At 53.9% G+C, this 16879-nt stretch overlaps 5 protein-coding genes across 5 annotated transcripts; 2 read left to right on the top strand and 3 right to left on the bottom strand.

Annotated features, from left to right (window-relative positions):
* Nucleotides 1-704: 704 nt before the first annotated feature.
* Nucleotides 705-1974, bottom strand: CC84DRAFT_1169989 (NAD(P)-binding protein). The gene has a single exon (XM_018179804.1). The coding sequence runs from the start codon at nucleotides 1961-1963 to the stop codon at nucleotides 1016-1018; it is 948 nt and encodes a 315-aa protein (XP_018028984.1). The 5' UTR covers nucleotides 1964-1974; the 3' UTR covers nucleotides 705-1015.
* Nucleotides 1975-4810: 2836 nt separating this feature from the next.
* CC84DRAFT_1210708 (PAF acetylhydrolase family protein) lies at nucleotides 4811-6001 on the top strand (the record flags this gene model as incomplete). Its single annotated transcript, XM_018182308.1, has 1 exon — nucleotides 4811-6001. One exon carries the CDS (start codon nucleotides 4811-4813, stop codon nucleotides 5999-6001), a length of 1191 nt encoding a protein of 396 aa, XP_018028983.1.
* Nucleotides 6002-6242: 241 nt separating this feature from the next.
* CC84DRAFT_1210707 (uncharacterized protein) lies at nucleotides 6243-7913 on the bottom strand (the record flags this gene model as incomplete). Its single annotated transcript, XM_018182307.1, has 4 exons — nucleotides 6243-7023; nucleotides 7077-7192; nucleotides 7239-7453; nucleotides 7583-7913. 4 exons carry the CDS (start codon nucleotides 7911-7913, stop codon nucleotides 6243-6245), a joined length of 1443 nt encoding a protein of 480 aa, XP_018028982.1.
* Nucleotides 7914-10614: 2701 nt separating this feature from the next.
* CC84DRAFT_1132402 (uncharacterized protein) lies at nucleotides 10615-12507 on the top strand. The gene is made up of 2 exons (XM_018175933.1): nucleotides 10615-11273; nucleotides 11328-12507. Exons 1-2 carry the CDS (start codon nucleotides 10959-10961, stop codon nucleotides 12408-12410), a joined length of 1398 nt encoding a protein of 465 aa, XP_018028981.1. The 5' UTR covers nucleotides 10615-10958; the 3' UTR covers nucleotides 12411-12507.
* Nucleotides 12449-16550, bottom strand: CC84DRAFT_1158506 (uncharacterized protein). Its single transcript, XM_018177052.1, has 4 exons — nucleotides 16368-16550; nucleotides 14359-16316; nucleotides 13789-14310; nucleotides 12449-13736 (listed from the first exon to the last, which is right to left on the bottom strand). Exons 1-4 carry the CDS (start codon nucleotides 16493-16495, stop codon nucleotides 12739-12741), a joined length of 3606 nt encoding a protein of 1201 aa, XP_018028980.1. The 5' UTR covers nucleotides 16496-16550; the 3' UTR covers nucleotides 12449-12738.
* Between the last annotated feature and the right edge of the window lie 329 nt (nucleotides 16551-16879).

Genomic DNA, 16879 nt, shown 5'->3' with positions numbered 1-16879 from the left:
ATCGTTCGGAAATTGAACGGATCATCTATCGGGGCGAGCACAGTCGTCAGGTGCTGGGGAAGGTATCCACATGGCACAGGATTTTTAGGTAACATTTTGAGCTCGACGAAAATTTTACTTAAGAGACGCAGGTGCGCATTGTCCTGGGTCGAGTCAATGCGGGGAAGAAGGGCCGCGGTGGATGCAGGCGGCCCTGGGGCATCGTCCTCTGCGCGTCTGCAGCGGGCAGCGCGACGAGCAGGCCGGTCAGCGCGGCATCGAACAGTGACGCAGCACATGGTGTTGAGCATTAAGCTCTCGCAGCCGACCAAGCCGGGCGGGTGGCGGCATTGGCGCCGCCTTAACCTGCCTGCGCGGCAGCATCCGAGCTGCGTCAGCTGCGTCATTGGCCGAAGCAGGCCGCGGCGCCCTGCTGCCGTCACCATCCCATCGCGCGCGGGAGGCGTCACGTGGCCTTCTTCGTCGCTCGGGGGATCGCCCAGGCAAGAGGCCGCTTGCTGCCCACGGTCGGCGGCGCGGCCTGAGCATCCGCCTCGGCCGCGTTGAAGGCATAAACGAATCTGTGGGGAGACGCCTGGCCGGTGAGCGTGGAGCACGCGACGCTTCGGCTCCTCCGCCTCGACAGCGCCAAAGAGTTCCTCCTTGGCCCGCGCACCTGCAAGCATCTTCGCAAATGGGAGCCGAGCGAGCGAGGGCGCACCGACAACACTGGCGATAGCGTTGAGCGAACAGAAGATGTGTCCACGGCGAGCTAGCACTGCTGATCCCAGCCCCAATTCCCGCAGCTTTCATCATCTTGCCCCCTCCCGCGATCCGAGAGGTCCCCATGTGTGCAGCCGTCTCTACCTGTCTTGGTCGTCTGGGGCCCAATGAACCTGGCTGTCTGTCGAGCTACGCTAAGCCCACATCGAGGCCGTCTTCGCAGTGCGCCTGTTCAGTGTACCTGCACTAGGGGCAGTCACCACACGGGAGCGTGTCGCGTCAACAATGATATTCTTGAATTCGCCCTATCCGTCTACTCTTTGACCTGAATCACGACCTTGCCGAAATGGCCGCCACTGTACAGGTATTTCAGCGCTTCGACACCCTCCTCAAACTTGAACACCCGATCCACCACTGGCCTGATTTCCTTGTCACTGTAAAACCGCAGCATCTCTTCCAGCCTGTCTCGGGGTCCGTTCAGTATGCCCTTGAGCGTTACATTCCTTCTCAGGCACAACAGATTCGTGTTGGTTCGGTCCGTGTCGTCGTCAACCTTTCCGCTTAGGTATCCTATACACGCGATCAGGCCACCGAACTTGACGCAGTCAAAAGATTTGCGTAACGTCTTCGCCCCTCCAACCTCAAGAATCACATCGGCCCCTGCATCGCCAGTCGCCTTGAGCACCGACGCCTCCCAGTCCGGCATCGAATTATAATTGACAAGCGTCTGCGCGCCGAGCTTCTGTGCCCGCTGCAGCTTCGAGTCGGAAGAGCTGGTGACGATGACAGAAGCGCCTGCAGCGGCAGCAATTTGCAGAGCGGCGATGCTGACGCCCCCAGTCCCTTGACAGACCACTGTCTCATTCGCACCGATGATCTCGCCCTGTGGACGCATGCAGTTCAGGCTCATCCAGGCAGTCATTGCGGCGATTGGCAAGCAGCTTGCTTCTTCGGCGGTTAGATAATCCGGGATCTTGACGACGTTGTACGTGGGAAAGACTCGATACTGCGTCAAAACACCCGGGGCAGGGCCTCCGAGGCCATTTGCGACATCCGAGGCCTGCACCTGACCCGTCAAGTGGGTGGCAGCAAAGGTGCTGATTACACGATCTCCTTCCTTGAGCTGGAATGCTGGGTTCTTCAATGGGTCTGATGTCTTCTTAGAGCACGGGCCGACCGCGACGACCACACCGCACATATCGCTGCAAGGAACAAGCGCTGGTGGGTGCTCAACAGATTTGTGGTGATTGTAGAGGCCCATGGTAACTTCACGCCAGTCAGCTATCGCTCCTCTATCGCGATTGAAAGGCTTGTTCAGCTAAGCCGGAGCACTCATTGTCGGTTGCTTGACATACCCTCTGTGTCTCTATAATTCAGACTAACCGCATGAACCTCGACGAGCACCTCATCCTGCCCCGGTGCGGGACAGTCAGTCTCGTCTAGTCTCAGCTTATCTAGACCGTCCTGGCCTGTTAACCACTGCTTTATCCTTTGCGGAGGCGCCATCGTTGATGTAAATGTTGGGTACGGGAACCGCAAATGCGACAGTCGAGTCCTTTCGTTTCCGCACAATAAATCCAAGCACTTCCTCAAGCCAATCTCTGCGGTCCTGTGAGAATGGAGGGGTAGGCATAGTGGCGGCGACGGCTCTCTGTATCTATGTTGGCGGGACCAATGGTTTGTAATCTTCGGTGGGTTTTCTATCTCGGCGAACTTTGGCGGCTAGGCACACTTGCGACAGTGGGGACCAAACCATCAAGAGAGCGATCCATGCCTTGTTATAGCTGCTACTTCACCATGACGGTATCACGGCGGGGGTTAAGCTGGTGCGCATCGATCGGGAGAGGTCGGCTCGGGTGACATCAGCCGAGGTTGCAGGGGAGCTACACGGCCGAGCGCGGATCACGACGATTTATTCAACGCCATGTACAAGTCGAAATATATGGCTGCACGCCTGGGGAACAATGTTGTGCAGGTAAGAATGAATGGCTCTTACCATAATTCCGATGGATTTGCCGCAGTACGGCGCGCAACCACCGAATTCCATCAACACAGGGCGACCTGCACAGCTGGTGTTACCCAACCCGAAAAACTCCAGCATATTATAACTGGCCTCATCGTCGCCCGAGGCCAGCTTTCGTTATATGGCTATATCAGTTAAAGTTGGCTCGAGAAACGACCATGCACAATCGGTTCCTGGGAGCAGTAAGGGCAAGCATCCTTACATCATCATCAAAGTGCCTAACAGGAAGCATTTTAAACACATGTCGGAATGCTTCGATAGCCCGTCCCACTCTTCATATGAGCTTGCGTGTCTGCGCTCGCTTGGTTTCCTCGTGTCTAATCCCCAGATCGATCCGCCATCATGTATACCCTTGATCGGACAAGCATCGACGGCGCCCCTCTTCTGGAACAGCTCGAAACAGACCATGGGACGGATCTTTACATGAACGAGAAACAACTGGAGTGAAGGTTCTTCTGGGGTAGGTGTTCGATACCGAAACCACCCTTTCTACACGAAAATGCAAGCTCGGATAATGCACAACGGCCTCATCCCACTGCATGGCTTGATGGTCTTCGAGGCGTCGCTGCTTTCCTCGTCTACATATATCAATTTCAGCACATGTTCCACCAGTAGTTCAACCTTGGCTACGGCAGCAACGATGGAGATGACGACCACTGGCTGATCCAACTCCCAATCATCCGCCTCATCGTTAACGGCCAGGTCCAAGTCGCCACGTTCTACGTCTTATCGGGTGTCTCGCTATCCTTGAAGCGGCTCAGGCTCGCCCGCAGTCACGACTTCGACAAACTCTTCGACACTATGTTCTCGTCAGTATTCAGACGGGCGCTACGGGTATACCTCCCGGTCTTCGCGGTCCAGATCGGCGTGCTCTTTGCGACTCTCTTGGGCCTATACAACCATGGCTATGCGCTATCACAAGGCTGGCTGTATGGTGGAACCAACGAGTTCATGCAAACGGTCTTTGATTAAACTGGGCACAAATAGAGGATTGGCTACGAGCTATGTGGCACTTCGCGGACCCGTTCATCCCATATCAACCAAAATTCATGTACGATGTTCACACGTGGACCATTTCAATCGAGTTCCGTAACTCTGTCATCTTGTTTGCTACACTAGTTGGATTTTCCAAAACTCAAACCCAGGATCCGCATAAGCCTCGGTGTGGTACTATGGGTATACTGCATGTGTCATAGGGTCATCGAGAGCGAGACGGCGCTGTTCATGGCTAGCATGGTCATCGCAGAATTCATGGTCATTCAAGAAGAGTCGTCAAAGCAATCGCATTTGGCAGATGCATCGGCCCAGTCATGAAGAAAGCGGGCCGACGTACAATGTGCGTCCTGGTGCGCTACCGGGCTTTTCGGCCTGCACCTCCTCTCCTGGCCAGTATGGAACGCCGACCGCACACGGGGTTACAGGACACTGGCCAGGATGATACCTCGATTTACCGATATACAGGACTGTTTCTGGCAACGGATGGGTGTGGCCGTATTCGTCTTCGCACTGTCTGGCTCCGCCTTTCTGCGCCACCCGTTCCAGACGCCACTTGCTGTATACCTGGGCAAGATATCTTTCCCACTGTACATAGTTCATGGACCTTTGACACCCATGCACTGGGGCTTTGGCTCGTGGAGATTTTTGTCAAGGGTACCTATCGATCATCTCTTCCGTAACGTGCGGCTGCGAAATACTGGATGGAGAGTAGCCCGTATTCCTATCCGATCCCGAAGACTGATTACAACTTAAATGTGCAGGTGCAATAGTTGCGGCGATATTGGTCGGTTGTTATGAATATTGCACTGCTCATCTGGTCTACAAATGGTATGTAGTTAGAGTAATTAGCCTCACTCGGCGATCAGGTTAAATCCGAATTCTCAGATGCAATCCCATGCGGAGAAACGTGTAGACCACATACACGACGCCCATTCCGGTGTTAGCTTGACACACTCGTAAATTCGCTATCAACATGGATCCAATTAATCTAAATCTACTCGGGCCCGAATTCGTAGATTGATCATATTCGCGCGCGCACTTTGGTTGCTCTAGTCGAACCTGCACCTCAAAATCTCCTCCAAACTCAACATGCATATGCTAAAACACTTGTTAACTTATGCGATACTAGCGCTGGGCGTGTTATGGCCATGTGAGGCGCTTATCATTCCACAGCCCAACGGCACATACACGGTTGCTTTGCTCACCAGTACATTGGTCGACAGCGGGCGGACTGACCCTTACGACCCAGAACATCGCGAGCGAAACATAACCATATCGCTTTTCTATCCCATCGATCGGAATGAGTGCGAACAGACATGTACCGTTCCCTATATGCCTCCCGTCACTTCAGCGTACTACGACTCCCTTGTCGCAAGCTTTGGAGTTACCGGAGACAAAATATTCGAATCATTCCGAATGCAAGTCTGCTGCATACCTTCTCCGAAAGCTGCCTATCATGCTACGGATTTTCCCTTGGTACTGTTCTCTGCCGGTCTCGGCGGTTCACGGCTCATCTACAACGCTATGGCGCAAGATCTTGCAAGCACAGGATACGCAGTCGTAACCCTAGACTCGACATACGATTCCGTCGTCGTAGAGTACCCGGACGGCACATATGTCAACGGGCTGAATATATCGTTTTGGTGCATCGAGGATCCTCCTGGATTTTGCAAACCAAGCGCAAATGTACCATCACTCTTGGAAACGAATGTGAAGGATGCACAGTTCGTGCTGGAGACCCTCGGGAAATACACACCCGGGAAGTTCCCAATAGCTGGTGCCGCTCGCGGTTTCAACGTCGAGCGGGTAGCATATGGGGGCCACTCGTTTGGAGGCGCAACGGCGATCCGCGCCAGCATGGAAGATGTACGGGTTGCGGGATCATTCAACCTTGATGGCGCCCAATTTGGAAACATAACCGACAGCTATGCGGCTGTACTGCTTTTTGGTCGTGGGGACCCGTCGCCCCACAGCAGGAATGACGATGCTACGTGGCAGGAAACTTGGGATCATCTTAAGGGCTGGCGGCGAGAATTCGGGTTGAGAGGTGCCGAGCATACTGGATTTGGTGATATGTCCTTACTTGCGAAGCTAGGTGGGTGGCCAGCGACGGGGAAGCTTCAACAACTTATCGGGACGAGTGATGGGCAGAGGAGCTTCGAAGTTGTGTTGACGTACGTTAGAGCGTTTCTTGGTTATGTTTTTGAGAAAAAGGATAGTGAGCTACTCAATGGGCCAAGCGAGGCTTATCCCGAGGTTGTTGTAGACGGAGGAGTTTGAGATTTCGTATGAACGGTCGTCGGCGATTCCCCACAAGAAACGCACTGCTGTGACTGCAGAGCGGGAGCCTAAACTCCCAACCACACCTCTGCATACACTTCTTACGCAAAGTCTCATATATAGGGCAATCCTGGGTTTGATGAGACGGGACTAGCAGTTGGGATGGCTAAGCTCCCTGCAGCGTTGTATATCGATGCATCCGCCATATGCAGGAGCAAATAATTGGCTGTTTGATAGGTCATTAATGCTGGCCAAAAACATGCAAAACGCATGAAAGCGTACTTGGTACGCTCAAATGTGTAATTTCTGCCCAAATGTCGTCCGTCAGACTTTGATACCTTTCGGTGGTCGGGAAGAAATCTAGAACCTTCTTGAACTCTTCTGAGTTCTTGAGCTTCAAAAGATCCGAAACTTTGCGCATAGTGTGTAGACACCAAGTCCGCCAAGGATCGTCCCAGGCACATGCTTCTAGAGCGTAGAAAAGTGTCGCTAGGATGGGTTCCAGGGATCTCCCACGCGGCCACGCGTGATGGCCACCATTTTCGTCGAGTATTGTCTGAATGCGACTGAAAATTGGGCCGTGGTAGTAGCGCATCGCGTTGCTGTCTCGACGGAGCCTTAGATGGCGAAGCGCAGCACCCACATAAATCGGCAGGCCGGCGGCCCATACCTTGAACATGATACTACCTTCTCGTCCTTGCGTCCCACCCTGAAGCTGTCCTTGCCATGGCTCTTCTAGTTGTACAACCACTGCAGTGTGCATGACTTCGAAGTAAAGGTTGCTGAGAGCGCATTTGTCTATCTTATCGGTCCACTCTGGTGACACAGCAAGGCCGAACTGGTGCATTCGCATGACCACATCGAATACAAATGAGTTATTCTTCGGGAATCGTTTGACCGTGCGCCACGCACGTATCTGAGCGTCATCCTGGAAAGCGAGATTAAATGGGATGGGGCTGGGATATAACGGAAGCGGGAATTGGGGCGGAAGTAACAGTTCAGCCGCAATGAAGAATGACGAGCTGCAGGAATTGTGAGCTCTGGACTTGACAGCTTCTTTTTGAGCTGGACCCACCAAGTCAATATCCTCTGCAGATCGAACTCCATGTTGTGCATCCCATTCCGTGTCTCTACAAGCCGCTGTAACGCTTCGACATGCCCCAGAGCCTCATTCCATTCGTGATTCGCACTCTATGAAAGGTAAGCTGGATTCACATTGGATATATTCTCTACTTACACATCCGTATGCTAGAATGTTTATGGCAAATAAAACAGTATCGGGGACGTCGCTACCGCACATCTCCAAGTTTTCTTGAACTACGCGCATCGTCTCTCCTTTGGCATTCAAAGTGTCGAAACTCGGTTGTGGATATCCATCTTTCTTATCTCTTATGACGCAGGTGAAGTACAATTCTGCAAGGCAAGAGACAACGTCTTGCTGTGGGACATAGCCTAGGAGTGGTTTCATTTTTGGCCCTATAACGATTGGAGAAGATGTTAGCGTCGTCTGCTTTTGCTTCCTGGTCTGCTCGAAGGAAAAACAGCTTGCAATATCGGAAGGAACAGTGGTGATGGGCTTACCATGAGGAGCTCCACTCAAGCCGACGTCAAAAGATCCAATATAGCCAGGAGCGAGCTGATTCTGCGGATTCCTGGTAGTACCTGCAGCTTTAGGGGAATCCGCATCTTGGGAAGCAGATCGCGATGAGCGGGCGCGCTGCTTGTTTTGTCGCCGCTCGCTCACGATAGATTTGGATGACTGCCCGGACTGCCGTTGCTGCTGGTGAAGGTAGTTTCTCATCACATGGCTTCTGACTGTTTTGAGTTTCTGCTTCGCTGATGCATCTTCGATGCCTGTATGCGCGATGAACTCGTAATGCGTTGTGGCGGGGCTTTGAGAACGTGGACTCATGGCTGCAGTCCCACAGTGAAGCAAATTCGAAGAACTGTCTTCAGTTGCGAATGCTATAGGGAATCTTGAGATATGTAGGCGCTGGTGTCTACTGGTGACTGTTGGAAGGACCGAGACGATGCGTTCGGCGAACAGAGGGAGCGACGGAATTGCCTGGCTGTGTGCCAGTTGCAGGGACTAGTCGCGATGCTTGAGCCACTGGAATACGATTGAACAAGCAAGATCCTCGGCGGCGGTGGGCGCAGCAGATGGACAATGATATGAAGGATGACCAATTCCGTTCAGCCATACTTCCGTCCTATCCACGACACCACGCTGCTCTGGCCCCTTCCGTTTGTGCATGACCCATCTGATACTGTTCCAGAAGACCAGGGTGCCCTAGCGGACGAAGAACTCTTCAGCCTTACTCGAGAGCGTACAGCGGCCGTCCCTGACTCATTACAGATACTACAGCATAATCTCGTTACGTGGGTCGTTATGACTTAGTGTGTACAGACCGAGTCATACAAGGGTTTCGCCGATAACCGTAGCGAAAATTACATATGCACCTAGCTAAAACTGCAAGTTTTCATAATCTGTCCGAATCTATAGCTCAGGTCTAGTAGATTTTCAGGGAGGCGCGATAGTGATTGGTAGAAACTCTTCTCGCAACGAATAGTGTACAGCGACTGGTCACATTGACGAGTGACAACAAGATTGGACGCGAGCCTGGCCCCGGCCCCTTCTCTATGCATGATGGCCATTTCCTCGTTGACCTTGTTCTTTAAGCGAAAAATTAGTCGCCTTTTGCCAATTTGGGCTGCTCGGGTACGCTTCCCATTACTCCGGCGCATTGTAATCTCCGCTCCGATTGAAGTTGAATGGCTGTTGCCATCAGACACATGTGATGGTATACATCTCGGAGCCTGTGGTGTAATACCATTTGTGGTGTGCGTAGCTGTCTCAGCGGCTGACTAAGAGCCTCGACGTGGTAATGTGTGCTCTCCGGACTTACATCTGCGGATTAGACGTGAATTCGTACCCGGTAGTATGTGTGAGTTACATGGGCCACGGTAACCATACGACGTAGCCACGATGTCCTAAAGCCGCATAGCTCAGAAGTGCAAGAATGTTGCACAAACCGATAGCCGTGTCTCAACAACCGACAAAGAACAGGAACCCTGTACTGCAACGTACTCGGGCGTTTCCCGTGTGCATGCATGGAAGCATGCATGGCGTACACTTGACCCTAAGACCCGGATCGGCGGAGGCCTGTTAGCAGGAAGCAGCTAAACGTGGCCAGATCGGTACATGTTGCGCCACTCTTGATCCACATGACGTCCAGTACGCGTGTATATAACACGGCCAGATTGTCCCTCCGAAACCCAAAAAATTGACCACTTAAGTGGCAGCCGTTGAGCTCGGCATCCTTCCCGCCATTAGCCTATGAGGTGGCCCCCAACCTAACCCGCACTCGCGTTGAGGATTGCTTGGCAAAGTATGGTTCTTATTACGGGGTACTGTACACATCCTGGTGCTATAGAAAACCTCAGATCGAGCTGCGCCAGAACGTACACACATACCAGTGCAATGCCCATCTTGCGATGGGAGTCTCGACTGAATAATTATTTTTCGTGCGAGGAGATATGATGCACCGACGAAAGTACCGACGTCGAAAAATTCGTGTTCCCATTACTTCACCAAACCGCATGTGCATTTGTCGAGCGTTCGTGGAACGTTTCGATCGGCAGCATGTATCCGCCAGTCATCGAGTAACATAGAGCCAACCCGACTGACCGCAGAGCTTACGACGCAGCCTAGATTGGCCCCCACTATTTCTCGATACTGTGCACATAACGATTCTTGTGCGGAGATTCGGCTATGGGTAGGTCAGGATCGGCGAAGTCAACCGATACACTGTAAAGATTGTGAGCGGGAGGCGCCAATATATGATACGAGCTAGCAGATGGCATTCGCGTTCGCATTCGCATCGATGACGAAACAATGGCGCGGTGCATGGATCGCTACCCTCGGACTGTGGCCGGTGTATCGTAATTCGCTGGTATTGGCTCGCGAATCGTTGTCCGTGCGTGTTCTAAGTTTACGTTGGTGTCCGGAGATGAATGTGTATCGCCCGTCCGGCACAGTGTCTTGCGATGCGGCAGATTGTCCAATGCAAACCAAGCTACACTGGCTATGTGTGGGATCTTGAGATTGTCTGCGAGTTTGAGGTGAATCAAGCTGTCGTTGCCCGTCTCCGTGGTCAACCATCTGACTTTCAGATCTTGGTCTGACCATTATAGGGGCTGCGAGTAGTGACCTTCACTAGATTAGCAGGAAAATAGGGCTATGAACCTCACTATGTAGCATATAGTCGTCGGTTGTACGTTCACGCGAGTATCTAAAGGTAGAGCAGGTTTCCCTGATAGACATGTCGTGTTCTAGCTCCACCTCAAATTTACCAAAAGCCATTGGCCTTCGTGTACATCGTGTACATGAGTGGCCTGTCGGATTCATGTCCCTCTGAATGCGAATAATCAGGTGGAGTGCAAACATCTGCGAGGGATGGGATTCCTGGATGGTGATGGGAGGCGAGGGGTGCTCATGTCGGACATTAAGCGAAATTTCCCAACACAGCAATGTATCCTACCCATCGAACAACGCCCACGGCTGTGGCAACGCTCGCGCTGTCCCTACGCAACGAACTTGCCCTAACAGGCAGCCACATCGCACGCCATCGATCGCGGCACTAGCCTTCACCCCTCACGTCTGCACGCCCGTCAGCTCACTACACACGCGCCATCCCTATCGCAGCTACGTACTACTTGTCGAGCGTGGACACGTGGGCGTTAGCTTGTGACGCGCACGTGGCTGGCCGGGAAAGCGTGCTGACCATCATCCATTGCCGGCCTCCGACCGCATCCCACCTTTGATATCCCTGCAACCACTACTACAATGCTCGTCTACCTTTGACTTTACCCTGTTCGCCTACGTTGTCTGCTCGTTCGTTTCTCGCTCGGGCACTTGCACATCTTCTGCATCTCAGCCTCGCTCCCTATTCTCATCATGGTCTCCATCGAAAATCCGCTTCCCCGGCTACGCAGGGTGCACAGACACAATGTCGAAACCTTCACATCGACACCTCTGGCAGAGCTCTCTGGGTCGCTGGGCGACCTGGGCACACTCTTGCCACTCATGACAGCCCTCGTCATTACTAGGTCCATCTCCTTACCCGCGACACTCCTCTTCACGGGAGCCGCCAATATATTGACAGGCGTCGCATTCGGTACTCCACTGCCGGTGCAACCCATGAAGGCAATAGCAGCCGTAGCCATAGCGAGGAAGTTTACGCTGGAAGAGACCGCCGCTGCTGGTATAGTGGTAAGCTGAAACATTCGCGTAATGTGCCTGAATTAATCTGAGCCTATCTTGCAGGTTGCATCGTTGGCTGGCATGTTGAGCGTCACTGGCCTCATCAACTACGCGAACAGACTCACCCCTATCCCTGTGATCAAGGGCATCCAGGTCGGTGCCGGCCTGTCTTTATGTCTCAGCGCAGGTACGAAGATGCTTGCACCGCTTAGCTGGACTGGGCCATGGTGGGGCGATAATTTACTGTGGGCTATCGCAGCAGTGGTTCTTTTGCTTTTTACATTCGCATACCCAAAAATGCCTTATACCTTGATCATCTTCGCGGTCGGCATCGTCCTCTCCATCTTATCCCCAGCCAGCAGCACGTCAACACCAGCGGTAATCGACATCCCGATACTCCATCCATCCGGCCAGGATTTTTGGAAAGCTACCACGACTGCATCTCTAGGTCAACTTCCCCTTACCTTGCTGAACTCTGTCATCGCGGCCGCGGCACTGGCCTCCGATCTATTGCCCTCGCCGCCATATCCCGCAGCTCCATCTGTGACGGAACTAGGTGTTTCCGTGGCTGCAATCAATTTGGTAGCATGCTGGTTTGGCGGGATGCCCACTTGCCACGGCTCAGGCGGTCTAGCGGGGCAGTACCGCTTTGGTGCACGCAGCGGCGCCAGCATCATCTTCCTCGGTGCTCTGAAGTTCATCCTGGGCATCATCGCCTTCTTTGAACCTGGGCCCATCGTCAGTGTTCTGTCTGGAATACCCAGCTCTCTTCTTGGTGTGCTTATTCTTGCGGCTGGAGTCGAGCTAGCCAAAGTCGGCGAGAGCGTCAACACGAATGCTCGTGATCTGCGGGTGCTGGACAGAAGTAACTCGTGGGACGGAAAGAGGCTGAAAGAGCTTGGCGAGACTGAGCGGAAAGAAAGATTCACGGTGATGCTGGTCACGGTGGCGACGCTGTTGGCGTTCCGGAATGATGCTGTTGGTTTCATTGCCGGACTGGTGTGGCACTTCGGGTTTAAAGCTGCCAGAAGGGCAGAGGAATGGCGGGCGCGTCGCGAGGGTAGACCCTTCTGGAGGTCTGTCGGGCATCGGCACGAGGAAAGCGCAGGGCTTTTGGCTCACGAAGAGGAACAGAGAATTGCTTGAGTTCTGCGTAAACCCATTCGGCTTTGATTTCTTCTTCTGTAAGCGTTATGTTGTCATTGGCCGTTCCATGCAAACATCTCTCAGCCAAACGACGACGAAACTGATGCTGATAAGCTCTACATGTTGCAATTCGACAGCAGCCGCCGCGCCAGGGTGCTATGCAGAGAATCAAAGACTGTCGTGCACTAGTACTCCACACAGCGAATGCGGTTTTCCCTATTCATCGACATCCTCACCCGAACGTCCTGGGCCACGCAACACATTGGGGCCAAAACCTAATCAAAGTGCCCACCAAGTATCGTACAATGACTGAAAACCCATGCGAATGCTAGACAATTCCAAATCCCTTGCTGTTCCGTATAGCGATCCCCAGCTTCTTTCCTAACTTCTCTCTGTCCTTGTACTCGGGTAGATATAGCTTGCCGAAACACGTACTGCTCGTTGGCAAACTCTCCGTATCACCCCCACTCCTGCTGATCTCAAACTTCACGCTGTCGTAACCGGTAATTGGGATTCTCTCATTGGCCGTCACGAACTCGAGGAGAGCGTTCCTTTCCTCGTCGTCATAACCTTCGACCACAGCCCAGAAGTCCTGGATTGTGGGGTGCGTAGCATGATACGGTGCTTCGTAGCGCACAGCTTGCGTGCGGAGGAGTGGAATCGATATAGTTGGCGAACCCTCAACCAGGGAGCGCAACATAGAGGGCGTGAAGAAGGAAAGAGACGTGCGGTGGAGACAAGTGTGGAACCCGCGCGTAAAGGCTTCGAGCTGTCGCTCAACGGACCTGTACGTAAGCCATTCGACGTAATCACAAACGTACTGTTCTCTGTCCTCGTTTGTAACGGTCAGCGGGTTAGTTCGCACGTCCCTCGGCCGTCGCCACGAGGCGTCATGCAGGCTTCGACAGGGTGGCATATCAGCGCTGGGCGATGAGCTTTCTAAACTGCAAGTAGAGTCTGGCCATGTGCGGTTGCGGAACGCTTGCATGTCAACGTCAATATTCTGACCGAAGACCGAGAAGCTGAATGTGTAGTCGCGCATGAACACGTCTGCGACCTCGCCGGGGCAGGCGAGGAACTCTCGGAATGATTTTGCCAGCGTCGGCCAGCCATCGGCAATGAAGTCGACAGCCATCATATCTTCGCTATTGTGTTCCTCGGACAGAACGTAGTCATACAAGGCGACTGGGAAGGTCACAGGAAGGGTGATACCGTTGTAGATGGCAAGCGAGAGTAGGACGCCAACCATTTCGAATTTCCAGAGTGGCTCGAGTGATGCGGGCTGGAACCAAGTCATGCCGTTCTCCGCATCGACGGTAAACATACCTAATAAAGTCAGCAAAGATATCACATGCCCAGGGAAAGCGTGGTGGCTTACCATTCTCAGGCTCGAAAGCTTCATTGAGTATCAGCCTGAAAAATTCGTACGTAACACCGCCCTGGTCCAGGCCGACTTCTCCTTCTAGGATGCCTATCCTGACTTTGAGTGGCTTCAGGAGCTTGCGTTTTTCTTGTCCCCACAACTGGTCCAAGGTCTCCTCAAGTGGATTGTGTCGAGTGACATCTAGCACTAGGTATTCTGTAAAGGACACTTCAAGGTGATCCATGGCGACATTCCAATGTCGAGGGTTGCTGATGATCTGGTCCCACCGTGACTGAAAGTTTGTAATGCGAGCTGACTTTTGGAATTGCTTGAACATTCGATTGAAGTTGATAGCACGAAAGTACCCCACGAGGGCATCTTGCGTGAAGAACATGGGATGCTGTAGGACATGAAACGAATTCGGTCGCTCCTTGTACTTGAGAAAATCAAGCGGTGCCTGTATACAGTCAATCTCCTCATGAAAATGAGGTATCAGAAACATATGAGGGCGTAGATTCAGAGGTTCCATGTTAGCGTCTGCGATGATTAGCAAGCGTTTTGAAGCAGAACATGGGTACGACTGACGGAAATGTGTCATGATGGTAACTGCAGTGCCGACGCTGCCCCATTTGTTGATGTCAACATTGCCATCCCACTGCTTGACAATGACGGTGCGGAGCCACTCCATGAAGGTGGCAGTGATGGTCCAACCAGGATCCTCGTCAACGATTTGAGCGGACCCCATCTTTCCCTTCCGCTGCAGCGCAGCTTTCTCAACTTGGGTGAGATGTCCCAGTAATACGGGAAGCAAGCGTTCCACGCCGGCGGATGATTCCGTCGGTGCTTGACCTTCGTCCCGGGCCTCGATCGTTGCAAGCATATGCTCATGACACCTCCTTGTTCCGATAGCTTGCAGCAGTCTTGTTGCTAAACGTATGGCCGGCTCGTACTCCAGCTGATCGACAATATCAAGCCAAGGATGCACGAAGTCGTCGCTCTGAGTTGTCTTGAGAGGCGCGCCGGGAATGACAACCCCCCAACCCCTGAGATTGCGCACCTGGACCCACGTGTGTGGCCAGCCGACGGGTATCGAGGATGTCAAGGCGTGAATACAAATCATGATCAAATGAGCAGCCTCTAAAGTTGATAGATATCTCCCAAAGGCATCGTTGCAAGCAGCAGATTGCGGTGGGGGTGTAAGTTTCCTTGCAGCTCTCAGACGCGGGCTTTTTAGTGTAACAAGCTCTGGGGGTGGTCTTAAAAGTGCTTCCAGGGCCTCATACAAGCTGTCAAATATCAAGGCACCATTTCTTTGATTCCAGTCTCTAAAAGCGTGTGACAAATAATGGGCATCCAGATGAGGGAGCGGAGAATACCTGAAGTCATCGCCAAGACGATCTCGAAACGATTTCAAGAGAGTTTCTGCGTCGCTAAGCGAGTAGTACAAAGCCCTGTTTACAAAAGGTTTGGCGGGTCGACATCGTCTGTTGGCATCGTAGTCGACGACGAAATTTGACGCTTGGGACTGGTCTCTCCGATGATGGTGGACTTTCCCTTTCAGTTGGTCCATGATTTGGCAGGTGAGATGGGAGATGACGGGCAGAGTTGCGGGTTGCCCGCCGCCGTAAGTTCTCGCAGGAACGTTGCGGCCATTGTCCATTGATGGCTCGGGATGCGAAGCACCCGTCGTCACCCTTGCCTGCATACTGGACATTGGGCGGCTGGCTACGATTGTGCGCTTGTCAGCAACGGCACCGTCGCGTGCACCGCCAAAGGGTTCGTGAAGAGGAGCGTCAGAAGGCGTGTGCGACAAGATCTCAAAAGCGTCCGGGTTGAATGATGTCGGAACCACGTGTTTGGGCGCTTGAGCTGCTTGCGTTGCAGATATCCGCCTCGCATTCACGTTGGACAATGTGGCATCTGCGCTAGTAGAAGCTGTGGATGATGTCTGCTCTGCACCACGTTGGCGTTTGTTGGCGGGCAGTGACATTGCCTCACGGGGAAGAGAGCCGCCGACGTGGCGTGGCTCTCGATCAAACGGCGAAGCAAGTGACGGTAGAATGGACAAGGGGCTGGGAATGTGCTTGGAGTAGGCGAATATGATAGTGAGGGTATCGTATAGATTCTGGCCAAGCGACTTTGGATCTTTCCGCGCCTGACGACGATGCTCCAGTGCGTCTACTATAGGCACTAGGTGTGCAGCATCCCCAAGCTGGCCACGCGCGGCGCTGCCGTTGTTGGTGGTGTTGTTGGTGGGTATGGATGGATAGACATGGCACGTTGCATCATGGGTCCCGTCTGCGGCCTGGATGTACACCCCCTGGGCGCCTTCAATCTCGAGCGTGTCAGGATCGACGTTGAGCGCGTGGGGGCAAAGACGGCGGTGCGGGTCATGCTGGCTCGCGAGGTAGAAGGCCAGGGCGCGGGCGGTCAGCTGGGTGGGGGGTCGAAAGGGCCGCGACACGAGGCGCTTGTTGCAGGAGAGACAGGTCGGGGTGGTGCAGCAGGTGCTCGTGCAGCCGTACAGGATCTGCGACATGTAGCTGCAGCAGTCAATAGGTGTAGGGCGAGCAGTGGCATCGGCGCGGGCTCACCGTCGGAGGAGCCGCTGGAACTCGCGCTGGCGGGCAACCTGCGAAGACTCGAGGATGCGGCGTGCGTCGGCGACGGCTGCAACGTGGTCGCGCGCAACGGCACTGGAGCCGACATGCGGCGCCGTCATGGCATCGGGCGCGTCCTCGCTGGTTGCACGGCGGCGGCGGGGAGCGGTGCAGTCGCGGGCGCGGTGGGCCCAGGTTCTGCGAGAGCGAGCCTGTGCCTGGCCGTTGCCGTCAGCCCTGCGGCCGCTTGGAGCGGCGGTGCTCGTAGGGCTGACGCCGCGGTTAGCTCGTCGCTTGCGTGCCCTTTCGCCGCCCGGCGTGGCTGCGAAAAACGTCACCAGCCTGCGCGCAGCCCACAAAGTCGCGGCGGCCCGGGGCAACGTGCGAGCGCATGCTCCCGCCAGCAGCAGCCCCAGCCCCAGGACGCCGCTTGCTAAGCGCTCGCTCAGGCTGCCTCTGGAGAAAAAATCTCGGCGCCGTGCTGCTGCAGCCCGACTTTTGCCCAC

This window comes from Paraphaeosphaeria sporulosa, assembly GCF_001642045.1.
Source record: "Paraphaeosphaeria sporulosa strain AP3s5-JAC2a unplaced genomic scaffold CC84scaffold_18, whole genome shotgun sequence".
Lineage (NCBI taxonomy): Eukaryota > Fungi > Ascomycota > Dothideomycetes > Pleosporales > Didymosphaeriaceae > Paraphaeosphaeria > Paraphaeosphaeria sporulosa.
Note: the sequence above shows the minus strand (reverse complement) of the source record. Positions and strands in the feature narration are given on the sequence as shown.